At 39.0% G+C, this 19,672-nt stretch overlaps 2 protein-coding genes across 5 annotated transcripts in view; one reads left to right on the forward strand and one right to left on the reverse strand.

Annotated features, from left to right (window-relative positions):
* LOC310726839 (alanine aminotransferase 2) overlaps positions 1-6,896 on the forward strand; it is an 11,686-nt gene extending 4,790 nt beyond the window's left edge. For 2 of the 3 annotated variants that reach the window (XM_083542825.1, XM_083542824.1), the window contains 5 exons: positions 1-122; positions 3,064-3,238; positions 3,335-3,490; positions 3,976-4,103; positions 6,420-6,839. The exon at positions 1-122 is cut by the window's left edge and continues 15 nt beyond it. In XM_083542825.1, the coding sequence (XP_083398951.1) occupies positions 1-122; positions 3,064-3,238; positions 3,335-3,490; positions 3,976-4,103; positions 6,420-6,510 (672 nt within the window). In that variant the 3' untranslated portion in view covers positions 6,511-6,839. Of the gene's footprint in view, positions 123-3,063; positions 3,239-3,334; positions 3,491-3,975; positions 4,104-6,419 lie in introns of all 3 variants that reach the window. The other variant, XM_083542826.1, reaches the window with a different exon arrangement.
* Positions 6,764-18,236, reverse strand: dhx30 (DEAH (Asp-Glu-Ala-His) box helicase 30). Of its 2 annotated transcripts, none has more exons than XM_083542621.1 (20): positions 18,018-18,236; positions 16,865-16,992; positions 16,642-16,752; positions 16,159-16,331; positions 15,215-15,323; positions 14,699-14,848; positions 13,746-13,898; positions 12,788-13,264; positions 12,315-12,683; positions 11,374-11,449; positions 11,138-11,242; positions 10,618-10,793; positions 10,254-10,460; positions 10,067-10,148; positions 9,782-9,975; positions 9,406-9,556; positions 8,830-8,987; positions 8,322-8,425; positions 8,015-8,154; positions 6,764-7,617 (listed from the first exon to the last, which is right to left on the reverse strand). In XM_083542621.1, exons 1-20 carry the CDS (start codon positions 18,187-18,189, stop codon positions 7,358-7,360), a joined length of 3,495 nt encoding a protein of 1,164 aa, XP_083398747.1. In that variant the 5' UTR covers positions 18,190-18,236; the 3' UTR covers positions 6,764-7,357. The 2 variants fall into 2 exon arrangements, with proteins under 2 accessions (XP_083398747.1, XP_083398746.1); XM_083542620.1 differs by having other exon boundaries at positions 11,374-11,452.
* Between the last annotated feature and the right edge of the window lie 1,436 nt (positions 18,237-19,672).

Consider the following 19,672-nt stretch of genomic DNA (forward strand, 5'->3'; position numbering starts at 1 on the left):
GTGTATGGGAAAGGAAGTGAGTTTTATTCCTACAGAAGAGTGCTGTCTGAAATGGGACTCCTGTACTCCAGCACCGTAGAGCTAGCCTCCTTTAATTCCATCTCCAAGAGTGTCATGGGAGAGTAAGTATATATATTTATATACACTACAATGCTAAAAAAATGTACAGTGGGTACGGAAAGTATTCAGACCCCCTTAAATGTTTCACTCTTTGTTATATTGCAGCCATTTGCTAAAATCATTTAGGTTCATTCTTCTTCCTCATGAATGTACACACAGCACCCCATACTGACAGAAAAACACAGAATTGTTGACATTGTTGCAGATTTATAAAAAAAAAAAAAACCTGAAATATCACATGGTCCTAAGTATTCAGACCCTTTGCTCAGTATTTAGTAGAAGCCCCCTTTTGATCTAATACAGCCAGAAGTCTTTTTGGGAAAGATGCAACAAGTCTTTCACACCTGGATTTGGGGATCCTCTGCCATTCCTCCTTGCAGATCCTCTCCAGTTCTGTCAGGTTGGATGGTAAACGTTGGTGGACAGCCATTTTTAGGTCTCTCCAGAGATGCTCAATTGGGTTTAAGTCAGGGCTCTGGCTGGGCCATTCAAGAACAGTCACGGAGTTGTTGTGAAGCCACTCCTTCGTTATTTTAGCTGTGTGCTTAGGGTCATTGTCTTGTTGAAAGGTAAACCTTCGGCCCAGTCTGAGGTCCAGAGCACTCTGGAGAAGGTTTTTGTCCAGGATATCCCTGTACTTGGCCGCATTCATCTTTCCCTCGATTGCAACCAGTCGTCCTGTCCCTGCAGCTGAAAAACACCCCCACAGCATGATGCTGCCACCACCATGCTTCACTGTTGGGACTGTATTGGACAGGTGATGAGCAGTGCCTGGTTTTCTCCACACATACCGCTTAGAATTAAGGCCAAAAAGTTCTATTTTGGTCTCATCAGACCAGAGAATCTTATTTCTCACCATCTTGGAGTCCTTCAGGTGTTTTTTAGCAAACTCCATGCGGGCTTTCATGTGTCTTACACTGAAGAGAGGCTTCCGTCCGGCCACTCTGCCATAAAGCCCCGACTGGTGGAGGGCTGCAGTGATGGTTGACTTTCTACAACTTTCTCCCATCTCCTGACTGCATCTCTGGAGCTCAGCCACAGTGATCTTTGGGTTCTTTTTTACCTCTCTCACCAAGGCTCTTCTCCCCCCGATAGCTCAGTTTGGCCAGACGGCCAGCTCTAGGAAGGGTTCTGGTCGTCCCAAACGTCTTCCATTTAAGGATTATGGAGGCCACTGTGCTCTTAGGAACCTTAAGTGCAGCAGAAATCTTTTTGTAACCTTGGCCAGATCTGTGCCTTGCCACAATTCTGTCTCTGAGCTCTTCAGGCAGTTCCTTTGACCTCATGATTCTCATTTGCTCTGACATGCATTGTGATTTGGAAGGTCCTATATAGACAGGTGTGTGGCTTTCCTAATCAAGTCCAATCAGTATAATCAAACACAGCTGGACTCAAATGAAGGTGTAGAACCATCTCAAGGATGATCAGAAGAAATGGAAAGCACCTGAGTTAAATATATGAGTGTCACAGCAAAGGGTCTGAATACTTAGAATAATTACCATGTGATATTTCAGTTTTTCTTTTTTAATAAATCTGCAACAATGTCAACAATTCTGTGTTTTTCTGTCAATATGGGGAGCTGTGTGTACATTCATGAGGAAGAAGAATGAACTTAAATGATTTTAGCAAATGGCTGCAATATAACAAAGAGTGAAAAATTTAAGGGGGTCTGAATACTTTCCGTACCCACTGTATATCTCATGTTTAGATTTAAAGCATGGCTCTAGGGATTAGTGTTTATTCAGCTACACAGACATTAGGTCAGCCTCTGATGTAGGATGAGGAGGACTGGGGTTCAGTAAGAGCTTTAACCTCAACCTTAACACACAGTGTCTTCATGGAGCTGGTTTTGTGCACAAGGACATTGTCATGCTGAAACATGTTTAAACCTTTTAGTTCCAGTGAAGAGCTTAATTCTACAGCATACAAAACCCTATGTATACGAGGGTTCTTTCAAATTTGGGAAAACAGTTTGGGGAACAAGCTCTAAAGGGGTGTTTATGATGATACGTCCATAAACATGTACATAAAAAAAAAAAAAAAAAATTTCTTTTTTATAGACCCTTTTTTTTTTTTTTTTTTTGCAACTATATCATTTATATTATCTTACAAATAACATAAACTCCATAGTTACAGGGTTTTTGACAAAACAATTGTATTTTACATTTAAAATACTCTACTACAAAAATGTACCAGCCATGCATCTTCTACTTACAAAAAACATAAACATATAAACAAAAAAATTAATTAGTAAATAAAAAAATTATAATAATAATTTATATACGGTATATATATATATATATATATATATATATATATATATATATATATATATATATATATATATATATATATATATATATATATACATACATATATAAATAAAGGTCTAAATGTATAAACTTTAGGAAGTTTATAATATAAGGAATTATAATATATTCGGTGTGTTATAAGAAATTAAAATACAATTACTTTTTTCAAATAACACTAAGCAAAAATATGTAGATCTTTCATTATTATTATCATTATTATCATTATTATTATTATTATTATTATTATTATCATTATTATTATTATTATTATTATTATTATTATTATTATTATTATCATTATTATTATTATTATTATTAGTTACTTTGAATGACTTACTATAGAAATTATATGTTATATAGAGTCCATTAATATGCATTAAACCTGTGGAGCTGTCAGAGTTCGAACTAATCACAAATTAATCAGTTATATTAAAGGAATTGAACCTAAAATAAAATAAATAAATGATCTATTGATATATTACTGAATTGTATCCAATTCACCTTTGAACTTAAAATTTATCTAAAAAATGTACTTACATTTTTCAACATCTGAATGTTTGAGCTCAGAATTAGGCTTTATAATAATAAAATAAATAAATAAATCTGACAACTGATCTTCTTATGTGGTCAGGTGTGGTCTGCGTGGAGGCTATTTGGAGTTGATGAACCTTGACCCTTTAGTGATTCCGTACGTCCACAAGTTCTTCAACACGACTTCGTGCGGATCATTGATGGGGCAGATTGGTGTGGATTTGATGGTTGATCCTCCACAACCCACACAGCCTTCGTATGAACTCTACGCTCAAGTGTGTTATATTAAAACGTAATCAATCGTTTTTTACTAGAATTTTCTTTCAAACTTTTAAAAATAAATTGTTCTTATTTTAAACTGTACTTTCCAGGAGGTTCAATCAATTAAGAGCACAATAAGAAATAACGCCCAGAAGATTGTGGAGGTTCTCAATGGCCTACCTGGAATAAGCTGCCAGCCAGTAAATGGTGGAATCTTTGCCTTCCCACGTTTGCATTTGCCCCCATCTGCAATAAAACATGCCAAGGTAAAAGATTTCTAGCAACACTAATTACACATAACTGAGGACACCGATGATCTATATTTTGCTAAAACTTGCTCTAATTTAATTTATAACTTGCCTTCTTGTGCCACCAGAGTCTCTCATTCAATAATTTACAGGAAAACTTTCTTTTTAAAATCTCGTGTATTATTTAAATAACAGAAGGTTGAAAGAAACAGGCCAGATGAAAGATTTATAACAAAATGATCAAATATAGAAAAGTGCCTAACTAGTATCTGCACTAATGGCTAAAGAATTTACTAATTACTATTTAATTCTGAATAGTTTGTAGGGCTGTAAGTGACCTGATTTAGAAAACTTACTTTTCTTCTTTCCATGAGCTTCAGAAAATTAGAATGATGACATTCGGTTATATGTGTGACACCAGACACCTTAGATTTGAAGTGAAGTGTATAAAGTCATCTGCGTCTGACTGTTATGCTGTTACACAATTAGGATATGATCTGCAGTATTTACACGTACAGGAGAAGCAGCTGGAGCCAGACTTGCTGTATTGTTTGTATCTGCTGGAGGATGAAGGCTTGTGCGTGGAAGCTGGTTGTGTACACGGACAAAAAGAGGGAACATATCACATCAGGTGGAAATAAATCAATTAAATATGGACAAAAGTTTCTAAAGATTTGTATTGTTCTTTTTTAAATGTCCCATTCCACATCTAGTCTCTATTTGCTGTTATAATAAACCTACAGTCGAGTGGATGTTCTGCTAGATTTGGGGAGAAGTTATGGAGATTTGTGCTCATTGAGCCACAAGTCAGGCACTGAAGTAGGGTGAGGAGGCCTGGGGTGCAGTCAGCGTTCTATTTTATTCCAAATGTGTCCGATAGGTTTAAGGTCAGAGCTCTATAAAATCCCATTTAAGATCTTCCACTCCAACACTCCATGTAAATATCTTCATGAAGCTGGTTTTGTGTACAGGGGCATTGTCACGCTTGAACAAGTTTGGGTTTACTAGTTTTAGTGCATTGAAAATCAATTACAACATCCTAAGAGATCTTATACAATTGTTTGCCTCCAATATTGTGGTAGCAGTTTAGGGATGAATCACATACACTGGCGATCAAAATTAGAGAACAATGTATAAACAATTGAACAATTCTGAAATAATGTCATCTTCACTGCTCAACAGTTGAAGGAGTTTTTGTCCTGTCTATACCATGCTACCAGAACACCTTTTCCACAAAATAACTAAGGCATTTCCAAAAAATACATTATTTTGCAGAAAACACACTGATCAAAATTAGAGAACAACAATGACTGTAGCATGGAAAAAAGATTACAACAAAATTTTTCAAAGGTTACAACAGTCAGCAATTAGTAGGAAGTGTACAGGCCTCTGCTCTGAATGACTTCAGCACATCTGCAGCCACAGGACAGCACTAGTCTCTTACACTGCTCTGGTGTGATTTTGGTCCACTCTTCTTCCAGTCTCCTCCACAGTTCGGTGACTGTAGTGGGTTTCTTGTCCATAAATTTGTCGTCAAGGATTTTCCGCAGGTTCTCTATTGTGTTGAGGTCAGGACTCTGGGCAGGCCTATCATTATTTCAATGTTTTCAGTTTCAAGGAACTGCTTTACCCGTTTTACTGTGTGACATGGAGCGTTGTCCTGCATGAACACTGCGGGCTGATTGGGTGATGAATGCAGGGAGGGAACCATATGTTGTTGAAGAAGGTTCTGATAAACATTTGCATTCACTCCGCCATGTAGCTGTATAAGAGGCCCAACTCCTGCAGCAGAAAACATGCCCCAAACCATGACACTTCCTCCTCCACTTTTCACTGACTTCTTTACACACATTGGGTTCAGTCTTTCTCCAGTTTGTCGCTGAACATAATGTTTCCCATCGGACCCAAATAAATTAAACTTGCTTTCATCACTGAAGTGAACTTTGGACTAGTTCTCGTCTGTCCACACATCAATCAAATTTGATGATGCTCCTCATCAAAGCTTAGTCTAGCCTTTTGATTCTTTCTGCTAATGAGAGGTTTGGTCACTGCAGAGTGGCTTTCAGTCCAAATGCTCTTAAACATCGAGACACTGTATGACGAGACAGATCTTACCTTACCGCTGAACTGGTGAGCAATTCCAGCTGCAGTGTGGAAACGATTGCCCATTGAGATCCTCCACAGTATCCTGTCCTCTCTTGTATTTGTCTTCCATAGACGACCAGCCTTCTTGGCAGACTTGAATGAGTTTGTGATGTAAAGATTCAATATTCTTGAAATCATAGATTCTTGCTATGGCTGATAGGGTCATCCCTCTGGCCTTCATCTAGACAACCTGCTGCCGGAGGCTTTTAGTCACTTTAGAACGGCCCACCATCTTGCAGAGTCAGTGAAACTGGACAGTTAAATAGGGGGTTGACAGATAATTAAGGAAATTAGCACCAGGAGCCAGATTAACACCAATAACTGGGAGGTATCTGAAAGTGTTCTCTAATTTTGATCAGTGTGTTTTCTGCAAAATAATGTTTTTTTTTTTTTAAATGCCTTAGTTATTTTGTGGAAAATGTGTTCTGGTAGCATGGTATAGACAGGACAAAAACTCCTTCCACTGTTGAGCAGTGAAGATGACATTATTTCAGAATTGTTCAATTGTTTATAGATTGTTCTCTAATTTTGATCACCAGTGTATAGTTGGAAAGGTCTGTTTCACACAAACAATAGTGTTTGTGTGTGTGCACATACATATACATATATATATATATATATATATATATATATATATATATATATATATATATATATATATATATATGCATTTTTAATATCATCTGAAGAAATTTAAGCAAACAGGCTCTATTTTGTTTAGATTCCCAATAGTGAACCAATCTGTGATAAGCTGTGGTCGGTATTTTTGTTAGTACTCATCCATGTACTTTTTTTCCTAAAGTATTTGCCTGGCGACTCCAGAGAAGACCATGACCAACGTTCTGAAGAGACTGAAAAAATTCCATCTTCGCTTCATCAGTGTGTTTCCCTGAACAGCCACATTTTCATAAACCATTAAAGAAATATAAAACATAATGTTCATCTTATTAAAGTGTTTCCACTGAAAACTCTCTGGATCTGTATTTAGGGATGGTAACAAAATTTCAATATTTGATTCCATATTTAATATTTGTGTCAATTCAGAGCCCTGTTGCTTCTGGCGACTTTCTGGAACGCAAATTACCATGTTGCCAGGTCTGCAATAAATCCACTCAACTCTTGTTAAGAAAATGCAACACCATTATGTTTTACTGTTTAACACTTATATTTTAGCATTAATTATGATCAAATACATGTAATAAATATAATTTTTTGATTGACACTTGATATGGTAATGAGCTCAGGAAGAACTGGAATAAAATAAATACATTAAAAAAAATCCTCAGTTCAGTGGCAAGTACATAAAGATATGAAAACACAAACAGACAAAAAAAAAAACATTTCACACAGCCAACACGTGTCGGCCAACAATAAATAAAAAGCTAATACTCGGATAATCCCAGTGCAAATAGTTTTAAGTTTTCTTAACATAGATTCAGAAAATAAAGAATAGTGTGCATTTTATTTTGCATATAGATGAAAACTCATACACTGTTATATCACCTGTTATGCTTTTTGATTAAATGGATGTCACAATTATCTATCTTGGACATTTAAATGCCACTGTCTCTGCAGTGCTTCACAGTTATGAACAATTTATTTTATGCATGTCATCAGTGTAGCCATGTGTAGAATGTATGAATATCCAACACCCACTGAATATATGATTTTTTAATTCACACGAGACAGAATGATGGGACAAAGTGCAAGTTTTCTATAATTTAGCTATAAAACGTGTCATCATTCCACATCACTGCAGTCTGCATTGTTAGCATCCGGCTCTGTGCTGTTCAGAAGGTCCACTAATAAAGAGATGAGCTGGCCGTCCTGAATTCTGTTCTCTTTCACACTACAGTCAGAGGTTAAAGGTTGGAGGTTACGCTGTAGCATAACCTGTAGAGATGTGCGCAAGGGCCACAGCAGCTCCCAGCTCTGAGCAGACAGTTCCCACTGTATGAGAGAACGGCCCGGCATGATGACCTCGACCCGATCACCATACGCTGCGAACAAGAGAGAGAGAGAGAGAGAAGGTATTAAAACAGGTCTGCGCAGGTGTCGAACTCGACTCTCTGTGTGTCTTTTCTCGTTCCCACTTTGTGTTTTGATTGATCATCTCAGGCAAAGAATGCGAATTCAAAACGAGCGGTGTATTCCCGAAGCAAAGGAAAAAGATCCAAACAGAGAACAAATAGTCATCTTGCACTTTCTCTGTGCATGTCTCTCTTGTTCTCAGTGTCTATGCACCTTTCTCTTTTACGCTCTGTACACGTCTCTCTGCTTGTGTATCTCACACTCAGTGTAAATCTCTTTCTCTCAGTTCTCTATGTGTGCCTGTATAGCTTACTCTCTGTGTGAATGTGCATCTCTCTTTGTCTTGTGTGTGTGTGTGTGTTTTACCACGCTCGATCAGGTTACAGTCAGTGAGGAGGAGAAGGGCCAAAGGATGGACTGCAGAAGAGTCTCTAATGAAGACGCAGCCGTTCGATTTAACTGCAGAGAAAAACGTGAGCCAGCGACTGGGAAGCTTTCGCTCAGTCCTGAATAAAAAAAAGAAAAATAAAATAAATTAAATAAAATACCACACACTTCTTAATGATATTTTTTATTTTAAATCTCACAGCCTTCACGTGTTTTTAAATAACTGTTTGGCTCAAATCTAACCATCTAATATGTATAGTGTTGTTGCAGGGTGCAGATTGGTTACCGGTTGATGGAGGAGCGGTGAAGTAACACAGATCCACTGCGAGTGCGGTAACACAGGTCGTTGGGACGAAACCTGCCTCCTTTGCTTACAACGCCTCTCCTCACCTGAAAATGATGAGCATGACAAGGCCTGGATACTGAATACAGAAGCTTTAGTGTAATTTAAGCACACTGTGGTGATGCCCCCCTCTGAGAGACTTAAAGTTTATTATGAGGCTAAAACATTTCCTTTTCTCTCTGATAATGGCATCTGACAGCCTGATGTTTTTTTAAACTGTACTTCAATTACTTGGTGTGTTAATATTCAAAATTATTCACACGATCAAAACAATCACTGCATGAATCCTAGAAGGCTTTCCTTCAACCACTTTTGCTCACCACATCATACTGTGTATGTGCCTTTATAAATAAATTGTCTAAAAGACCAACAATATCTGACAATTGAAGAATTTCAGTTATTTAATTGTGCTACAACTGGTGTGTGTGTGTGTGTGTGTGTGTTTAGATACCTGGATGAGGTTGGGGTAAAACCCAGCCAGCAGCACAGCTTTTAGAAGTTCCTCCTGGTTTCTGTGCTGATTGAGCAGTGAAGAAGGGCGGAGACACTCTGCAGAGTGTGTGACCAGCACCGCCTCGGCCAGATTCTCACTGAACTGCTGAGTTAAACCTGAGCAAGGGGACACAGACACACACACACACACACACACACACACACACTATAGTATTAAAATCACATGATTATTTATAGAAATGCAAAATATAAATCACAATGTTAACCACAAAGTCCTAAAATGGCATCTTGTACCTAAAATAATTAGCATAACTAATGACACACAGTCAAATTCACTGAAGTACATGTGCATGCATATGTTTGGGGGGGTGGGGGAATCTACAGGTGTCTAAGCCCTGATCCTAATAAACCCTTTGGTTATTGTAAGATTGTTAAAGCAGCTACTAATTATTTTAACCAGGTGTGTAGGGAGCAGGGACGTTCCTAAAATGTGACTGTGGTTTTTCAGGAGCAACACTGAAACCTGTACCCTATAGTACCAAGTGATGTGCTGAATGCAAGCGACTTGACTTGCCATGTATAAAACGTAGACTGGCCGCAGAAAGACTGTGCGAGTCCAAATATTCCTGCCGGTCGCGTCTGTCGTGCAGCTCTTTATAAATCTGTACTGCTTTACTGAACACTAGGTAATCACTGCAGCTGGAGCCACTCAGAGCCTCTTTAGCCTGCTGGGACAGAAAGACAGAATTATAAATAACAGACTGAAGTCAATTTTTATAAGTATATTGTTGAGGTCAATATTATTATATAACTCTTTTAAATGTTTGTAAGGTTCAGCACAGAAACAAAGCCGAACTTGCAATTTGATTCCAATAAAACCATTCAAAAGTGTGAGATCACATTAACCCAAACGGAACATTCATGGGTGTGTGTGTGTGTGTGTGTGTGACCTTGTTGATTGCGGTGCGGTTTTGAAGACTGTTGTGGAATGGGTCTCGGGTCAGACAGGCCGCCACAGACAGCATAGGCAGAACACAGCGGAAAACAGTGGAAAGAACTAGGAGCTTCCCCAGGCGGGGGTCACATGACATACATGCCACACGCTTCCCCAGCGGAGTCAGACACTCCGAGCTGTCCAACACGCCTTTAGAGAAAGCAGGAGAGAAACTTGTAGAGGACTCAAACTTAAACATGGTCCATATTTGGAGTGTCGTATCACAAATGTGCGACCTCACCGATATCTTGCAGCGTCCTCACGGCTTCCCTCACTGCTCCTTGCTCTGGAGAATCCAACACTTGGGACAGGAAATCTACAGCCTATATTTCAACATAATTAAAAATAAATAAATGGTACAAATAAAGTACATTTAAATCAAACAACCCCTCTTTCCAGAGGTTTTTGGTACAGCCCACAGCGCTTACTTTACTCTGAGGACTGTGAATCTTAGCTTGAACCACCAGGCTCTCCAGGGGGGTGCGGAGAATCTCTGGGATGGGAAACAAGGACATGGCGTCTAGGTTTTTTTGAGGAAACAAATGATAGGCGTGGCCAGGTTGGCATCGGCCCGCCCTCCCTCGTCGCTGGATGACGTTTGAGCGAGAAATCCAGACCGTATCTAAACATGAGACCTGTGCAGAGAGAATTTCAGGATTATTTCGAACCAATCTGCATTGTACAATCATTCACTCTCTTTCCATCTTTCAAATACAAATACCAATTTAATTACTGTGCTTGAGTTATGAACATGCAAGCCATGATTCTCCTCTTTACTCTCCCTGGTCTCACCTTAGTTCTTGGATCGTAGCTCTGCTCTTTCTGAGTGCCCAGGTCCACTACGTGCACGATGTCATCGATGGTGATGGACGTCTCGGCGATGTTAGTTGCCAGGACAATTTTGCGGCGGCCCTCTGGAGGACGTTTAAATACAACCTGCTGGTCAGCCACAGACATGCTTGAGTGCACTGAAAGGACAAAAATAGAAAATTTTTTTTTTTTTTTTTAAAAGACATGCAGAGAGTGCATTAATTCATAGAAAATGAATGCAATCACTACCTGAAAGATGCATTCATTAAACCTTATATTCTTTAAACTAGTATTAGTATTTTCATTGTTGTTCTCCATTTACGTCCCCTAAAATTGTGGGAATGCAAAATTTGCACTCGACTGTATATTTTTAGGGTTTAGAAAAGTATTAAGCTGCTACAAGACAGAGTATATTTAATCTAGAAGGAAATAGTCAGTGTTAAACTGAGGTAGAAAAACAAGGAACAGATGAACTGAAGTAATGAACCACTATAATACATACATGGTAGAATGAGCTGTGAGCCCAATTTGAAGGCCTTTTTCTCCTCCAGCTTCTGTTGCACAGCTGTAATGTCTTGCCAGCCAGGCAGAAAACACAACACTGCACCTGGACAGCCCAGATATAGAGAGAAAGAAGACACAAAGTTCCACAGGAATCAGGCTAAAATCACGTTTGTACGGTTAAGCTGATGTTTAAGAGATGAAATAAAAAGGTATATGTGTGGTGGTTAAGTTTACCTGGCTTTCCATTAGTGTGAATGTGATCAATCACATCGGCCACTAACTCGAGATCAGTTGTTGGATCATCCGGGTCCTTCTTAAAATACACAAACCGTAAATAAATAAATAAATAGATAAATAAATACACTGTTAGTGTTTATGTATATCCGTCTCCTGCTTTTCTCAACTTCATTTTTCTCACCTGTGTATCTGTCTCACATACTTATCTAATCTCAAGTTATATCATCAGGCTTACTCTGCATTTTCTTACTTATACAGTAAAAACAAACAAACAAAAAAAAAAAAAAAAAAACACATTGTGTTGGTCCACTTTTTCTGCCAAAAAATTTCTGACCTGTCGAGAATCAACAGCATGAACTTTTTCAGCAGTTTGAGCTACAGGAGCTCGTCTGTTGGATCGGACCACAAGGAACAGCCTTCGCTCCTCACGTGCATCAATAAGTCTCACCACTGTTCCTTCCTTGGAGCACTTTTGATGGATACTGACCACTGCAGACCAGAAACATCCCACAAGAGCTGCGGTTATATAGCCGCTCTGACCCAGACGTCTAGACGTCACAATTTGTCAAACTCGCTTAAATGCTTACACTCGCCCCATTTATCCTGCTTCTAACATCAACTTTGAGGACAAAATGTTGTATATCCCACCCATTAACAGGTGCCATAATGAAGAAGTATCAGTGTTATTCACTTCACAGATCATAATGTAATGACTGGCTAATTGTCTCAATTTCCTCTATTATCTCTCTCTCGTGCATGTTTCTGTATTGTCATGTTTTCTTGTCTCACCTATTTCTTTTTTCTCACCTGTATATTTGACTTATCATCCCTTTTGCCTCCTGTATATCTCTCACTTCCCTTCTTTCTCACCCATATAACCGTCTAAGTATTTTTCCTTTCCTTCTGACCATTGCTCATAGCAGCATCTTTTCAGTCACCTGGATGTTTGCCTTCTTTGTTGGTCTACCCATCTCCCTCAGCACCTCCTCCAGGTACCTCTGTTTCACAGGGTGCATGAAGCCGGGGATGTGAAATACTGGACACTCGTCAAAGTAGGAAGAAAGACGTTGTGTGTCTCCGCTGGCACTCATGAGGACCACACGCAGTTCAGGATTGTGGGTAAGGGCACGACGCAGCAGGGCCAGCAGCACATCGGTGTTCACGTCTCGCTCATGCACTTCGTCTACTACCACATGGCTAATGCCACGCAGCAACGGATTCGACTGCAGCTTCCTCAGCAGGACGCCAACGGTTAGGAACAGAAGCGAGCCACTGCTAGCCTCTGGGGGACGAGATTCTAAACGGACCTTCAGAGAGGATTAAAAAAAAATACACTTTGTAGTATTTTTCATTAGCCCTACCATACACTGAAAATAAACCTCACCTGAAAAGATGTATAATTATAATATACCTGGTAGCCGACGAAAGGTCGAAGAATGGGGCCCATCTCATTGGCGACACGCTCAGCCACTGAGACCGCGCTGATCCTGCGCGGCTGTGTTACCAAAACGTTGCAGTGAGCCCCAGCTCCGCCTTTCACTCGGTCCTCCAACAGAAAGCGTGGGATCCGTGTCGTCTTTCCGCAACCCGTCTCTCCAGCAACCACCACCACCCGCGACGCCTCCACTGCCTCCACCAGACATGCACGATGAGAGTCTACAGGAAGCTCTGCCCCCCGAGCTGGTCCCGCCCTCTCCCACTGCCTCAGAATGTTGTCACTCAGGAGCTGAGCCTCCTCAGGGTTCAGGGGGTGATACGGCTTGCCAGTGATTGCATTGAGCACAGGATCCTTTGTGCCATCTTCTTCATCGTCCTCATTAAAAGAGGAAGACTGTCTCTGGTCAGCTCGCTCTTTACACAGTTTCTGCAGCTCCTCTTCCACTGGATACTAATTAATAACAAAATTTTTTTTTATGTCATATAAACTTTTCCAATTTAAGGTTAACCAATTAGTCAAGCTGCATAATGAACTCAAATTTAAATTGCCATTATTTTAACTTTTCATTTAAACAATAATATACTGATCAAGAAATAAGGGGTGTTGCTCGGCAGCCTTATTGTAAGCGAGGACCAGTACTTTTTAAACATTACAAGCTTCACCAACAAAACACAGGACTGAGCCCCCAAAAAAAATAAAAAAAAATAAATAATAATAATAATAATAATTTAAGGCAAGCATCAAAAGATTTCTTTGAACCTTTACATTTTATATTTACTTATCTTTCCCATACTCAGTATAATTCGTTTAAAAGTATTATTTAAAAAAAAAAAAAAAAAAAAATGAACAGATAATTATATTCACCCATCCTACAGTTTCTTTATACAAGCCTCTCTCATTGCTCAACTGTAAACAAATAAACATTACAGACCTGCGTTAAATAATCTCTAATCCTGTACTTCAGATCATCAGGGATCTCCATGAGACACGGTCTCCTCTCTCGCTCTCCTGCCTCCCTCACCTCCGCTTGGTTGTACTTGGCATGCGTGAGAGGATTATTCTGCTCATCCAGCAGCTCCAGTTCCTAAAAGCATAACAAGAACATCATGCTTTCACAGAATTACTTTTTAATTTCTTAACTTGGCCTTTTAAACTGTAGCTCGGTCCAAAATATTTCCCTCCAATAAATTAAATAATGTCTATGTGTCCCACAATGTCTAAGGGGACAGATATCGCAGGCGGAGACATTAAAGGTGCCCCATCCTGTCAGTGCACAGAACTGATTCTCTGGCATGTGGTGCACTAAACAGAAGTAAACAAAGCAAACAAACTATGTACTTGAGTTAAAGTAGAGATACACTAGGCAAAATGTTACTCCAGTAAAAATGTCCCTTTAAACTTTCAGTGAAAGTATAAAAGTATTTGCCCTTAAATGTACTTAAGCATCAAAAGTACTAGGAATTATTATGACTATAATGTCTTATAATTTCTCAGGTGCCGTGGCAAGTTAGTCAAGAGATTCTTTATCATTTATTCGTCTCAAAATGTTCTGTTTGTCGTTGAACTGATGGTGAACTGTATGTTGGTGCTAGCTGGTTCTAGCTTGAATAACACCCTTTGGTGAGCCACACCATGACCCAACATCACCCACCCCCACCCCTCCTTTCTGAGTGCTCCGAGTCACGACCAGGTTCATTCACCGTGACATGATCTAATAATTGATGCGATCCTGCAAATGAGCGGTTGAAATAAAAATAAAAATAATAAAAAAAATAAAAAAAAACGGTACAATGCTGCCCCCTAGTCGGCTGCATAGTCAAAACAAGCTTAAAAATACTTGTATATTTCTTTCACAAATTATCTGACAAACACAATTCTAAACACCTTAAGTCTAAGGCAGGCAAGTGCTGCTGCTCTCGTTTCAGCCTCCAGTCTGCGGCGGCCGTGGGCAATAAATTTCATCTCCTCGGGCCAACGCAGTGTGAGTTCACACTCCTTCACCTTCCCTCCAACTGTCCTGTAGTGCAGCAGTTCCTGTGGAACACAACAAAAAATGTAAATAAAAGAAGAGAGCAGGGACAGGAAATGTATAAAACCATGTGATCTGACCTCAAATTTATTTACCCGCCATGAACTTAGATTCCCAAAGAAATGCTAATTAAAATGTTTTTAAATAATTAACTATGACATCATACCTATATTAATTACATTCGTTTAAGTGAGTCATTGAATTCTTAATGTGAAGTTGTCTGAAGGATTGATTATGGAAAACCAATCCCCTTTATTACAGCTGCATGCAGGACCGTCCCAGACGGTGATTATTTTACAACAGCAGCACATTCCCATACGTCTGTTCAGTTCCCAAATATTAATAATAACCAGCATGCTCCGGTAACTTACGTTGACACTACCAGATGTTGTGGCCACTTGAATAACCCTGACCAGAAGAGCCTTCGGTTTTGAGAAGATGGACAGTGCCTCTGAGACTTTCGGATCCTCTTTTACCGCTCTGCACCCAATATACAATAAATATACTTAAAACAAGCACAGGAGAGCTCAAAACAAATCTTGGGCTAAATGTAAAAAATTATTTGGTGACTTAAAAAAAAATATTACATATAAAATAAATAAAAAATTGTAATTAATAAACAAACGGATGTTTTTTGCTAAAAAAAATTCAATAAATATTTGACTTCTCGAATATCGTAAAAAAAATAAAAAAATAAATGAACGATTCTAAAATTCACACAAGATTTTCCTTTAAGTTTAATAATAAAAGCATATACAAGCCTATCATTTTTAAGATTCTTAAATTGGGACAACTTTATGGTCACCCGTTTTACACATAAGAAATAAATTATATGAATTAGTAAGATTATGGGGCAATAATAATGGGCTCATATAACGATAAACAATAAGATAAAATAATAATAGTAATGAGGGTAACTGAATAGTAGTATGATCAGTAGGATGATCTCCTAGTGAACCAGTCACCATAATACACACTGTTTCACTGCAATAATACCAATAACAAAGTTATAATTAATACCAATAATTTAAAATCGTGCAATATTACCTGTGTGCAATATGTCTGACAGCGTAACTACTTACTCTTTTTTTTCGTTTTTTGTATTTATACATTGTGTTGTGTGTATTACTTTATACTGTATTATGTCTCCATTATTTTATAGATTTGCACATTTCTTTTTCTTTGCTGCTGTAACAAAAAAATGTCCCCACTGTGGGACGAATGAAGGCTTATCTTTAAAAAAAATAATAATAATAATAAATAAATAAATAAAATAAAAGCCCAAAGTTGTGGTTTAAGCATATAAACAGCGTACTCCAGGCTTTCTGCAGCCCTTCTCATCCTGTTGCTTGTGGTTCTTCGTAGCTCGTTGCCTTTACGCTCATTTGGGTCTTTGTCTATGTCCTCCCTGAGAGATGAGCGCCATCCATTTTCCTGCAATGATCTCTGTGTGGGAACCTGGTTTCTTGGACCCAGAACTCCCAGTTCCTGTTCACACAAAGCACCTGTATTTAGCAATCAGTCAAAGAATCCTAAAGAAATGCCTGAAGTTTAAACATTTACTTTTTTTAATGCTACTTTTTACACTTCTAAAAAATTAGGATTTTCCCAAAGGATTTATTGATTCTCAATGTATTTAATTGCACTGCTTATCAAATATAAATGGTAAATTCTTTCAATAAACATGTTAGGAAAGCTTTATCTTTAATTCCAAAACTTACTAAGTGCAATGCTTTTTTTAGCATTTAGTTTTATGCATACTTTTTTCCAGAATAAAAGGGGCGGGGCCTCAACTCACTCTCAGCCTATGGCAGGCAGCTGCTGCTGCGCGTCGCTCCGCCTCCTGCTTCCGTGCTCCAAATCCCTCTACTTCGATCCTTTCAGGCCACAACAGTGTAACTGTTGCCCTCTAACACAACATCAAAGGAAATCTCATGAAAGGTTCTATTTATAATATTAAGAGACATTAATTATAGATTTGAATGAATGAGTAGAGTTGTAGGGGTTTACTCTGTATCTACCTTAATATCTCCATCTGTGCATTTATACTGGATATAGCGAGAGATATTCGACTGTCTCAGGGATCTAGACAGAACTGAATGTAGGAGATTTTTTGGCTCAGGAAAATCCATGAGGAAATCAGGTTGATCTGTTGAACAAACACAATCGAGCTTTAGGTGACGAATCATCTCGCAAATGCACATGACTTTAAACACTATAATAAATATATAGTAGAAAATTTTTAATTTCTCTTTAATCTTCCACCACAGACAAGACATCGTGGATTTGGGAAATTAGGAGTAATAAAAAAACAACAACAACAGAAAACCCATTGTTTTGTGTGTTCATCCTTGAGAGAAAGTAGTCCCACGTCAAGAGAGACAAAATGATGCAGACTCACAAATACATTTCAATTAATGTTGTTGCCAACAGCTGCACTTAGATTAAATAATAAACAGAGGTATTACGGTTTAAAAATAAGTCACTGTCCATCATCTGGATGGAAACCACACTTACTGGAGTAAAAATGGTAAATGGTACTGGAACTAACAGTGTTTTTGCTATATACTGTATGCAATATAGGCTCCTTCAATTTTCATCAAGTTTAAACCATAGGCCCTGAAATGAGAGCTCATTTGCATTTCACATTTGAACATCCTGTTCGAGGAACAGGTAAATGCAGCTTCTGAGGTGTGAGAACATGTTTTTTTTTACATTTATCTCATTCAGGCAACTGAGCATCTATGGTGATAAGGGCCTTGCTCAGGGGCCCAGGAATGGCAGCTTGGTTTGGCTGGGATTTGAACTCACGACCTTTGGATCCTAAATTCAATGCCATAATCACTGTTACCACCTACACAAGTTAGACACAGCATGGATGAAAGAAGTTTCCCCTCATCTCTACATTCTTTACTTTCTAGATATTCGAACACATTTTTTATAAGTTGCACTAAACAGCACATAAGACAAAGACAGAGAGCACAGAGCAAAGTTTCTCATACAATACCCCATGTTCACCCATGGTAATTATTAAAAATAAGCAGAACATTGCCACTAGATTTTTACATCACTCTACATGCAGGGGTGCACTACATTTCCAATAGGAAGTAATCTGGGACTAGGGGTGTATGAGAGGAGGTATGGAGCCGGTGTCATGCGGGCTTGTAACACTACCTGAGTGGGTGTCAGGGGCAGTTTCTCCGCGGCTGGGAGCAGTTCCAGCTCGGGTCCTGTATAGGCTCGTACCGCTCCATTCCAGACCGGTTCTACATCCGATATCCAAGGTTTTTCTCCCAAGGTTGTACAGAGTCCGAAGACGCATGATGGAGCTACAATGCGCCGCCATATTTACACAAAACACTCTGCTTCGTCGCCTCAGCGAGTAAACCGTTCTGCTCAGCGGCGCCATCTGTCGGAGCGGCATAAAAACAGCGCTGTTTTTTCCTCATGCTGATGATGCCGACATGCCGACACCCAAAACACAAGTCTTTTTTAATCAAACATGTCACATTATATTTTATAGAACAACCATTAGCACAACCCAAAACGATTACCAAAATGCTGTGGTACACTTTCATCCTGAATTATCATCAAACTCAAGAAATCATTGCGGAATCATATTGGAATCTACATGATGTCCTAAAAGTCCCTATTAGTGTCCAGTTGCCAAAAGTGTTCTATTGGTCCTTAATGGTATCAGACATAACATGCCACCAGCTGAGACCCACAACACCCATATAAAAAATATAACTTTCAATAGTCTAATCTTTTTGATCATTGTCATGCTGGAAGACCCGTCCACTACCCATCTTCAGTCTTCTGGCTGAGGCCAGGACTTTCTCATCCAAGATTCCACAGTGCACGACCCTGTTCATGTGTCTTCCTGTACCCTTAGCTGAGAAACAGCCCAAAAGCAGAACGTTTCCTCCTCCATGTTTGACAGTGGCGATCCACATCACATTCTCTCAAGTCTTTACTGAATCATTCAGGTGTTCATTAGAAAACTTCAGACGGGTCTGTTCATGTGTAATCTTGAGCAGATGGATTTTGATGTGTTACCAATGGTTTTCTTGGTGACTGTGGCCACGGCTACCTTGAGATCATTAACAAGCTCCTCCTGTGTAATTCTGGACTGATCCCTCACCTTTCTCAGAATCATCCTCACTCCATGAGGTGAGATTCGGCATGAAGCTCCAAAGCGAGGGCGATTGACTTCTCTTGTATTTCTTCCATTTTTGAATTATCGCACCAACAGCGGTCTCGTTTTTACCAAGCTTCCTGCTGATGGTCTTGTCGCCCATTCCAGCCTTTTGCAGGTCTACAATCTTGTCCCTGACGTCCTTTGACAGCTCTTTGGTCTGCCCATGGTGGTGGATATTAGGAGTTCTTTCTTAAAGGTTCAGGACTAATTTGAGTGTGTGGGAGAGAGAATTCTTGCTGGTAGGTTGGGGATTAAATACTTATTTCACACGAGCAAATACAAGTTAACTTCTATATAAGGTTTAATTTTCTTCTGGACTTCATTATATCCTTTCTCTTTCTGTTAAAATAAAGTTCTAGACTTCTAGAGGGTAAATTTACTAAATCAGCAGGGGATCAAATAATTATTTTCCCAACTGTATGTTATATTTCCTTCATCATTCATGTTAATAAGATGTGGCTTTATATGGAGCTGTTTGTGTTTGTTATAAAATGTTACTGAGAACTAGTTGTGTGTGTGTGTGTGTGTGTGTGTGTGTGTGTGTGTGTGTGTTCTTCCAACCGTTCAATCAGTTTTTTTGATGGGGAGATTTTAATGAAAAAATTAACATGGCACAATATAAAAAAGG

Source organism: Silurus aristotelis (genome assembly GCF_946808225.1).
Source record: "Silurus aristotelis genome assembly, chromosome: 5".
In the NCBI taxonomy this organism is placed as follows: Eukaryota; Metazoa; Chordata; class Actinopteri; order Siluriformes; family Siluridae; genus Silurus; species Silurus aristotelis.

Coding starts and splice junctions, on each gene's coding strand:
- dhx30 (XM_083542620.1), bottom strand. CDS start 18,189: ATGGCGGCGCATTGTAGCTCCATCATGCGTCTTCGGACTCTGTACAAC. Junction 13,899..14,698: donor TTGCCTGCCTTAGACTTAAG/GTGTTTAGAATT, acceptor TTATGCTTTTAG/GAACTGGAGCTGCTGGATGA. Junction 10,149..10,253: donor TTCACAGTCCTCAGAGTAAA/GTAAGCGCTGTG, acceptor GTTGAAATATAG/GCTGTAGATTTCCTGTCCCA.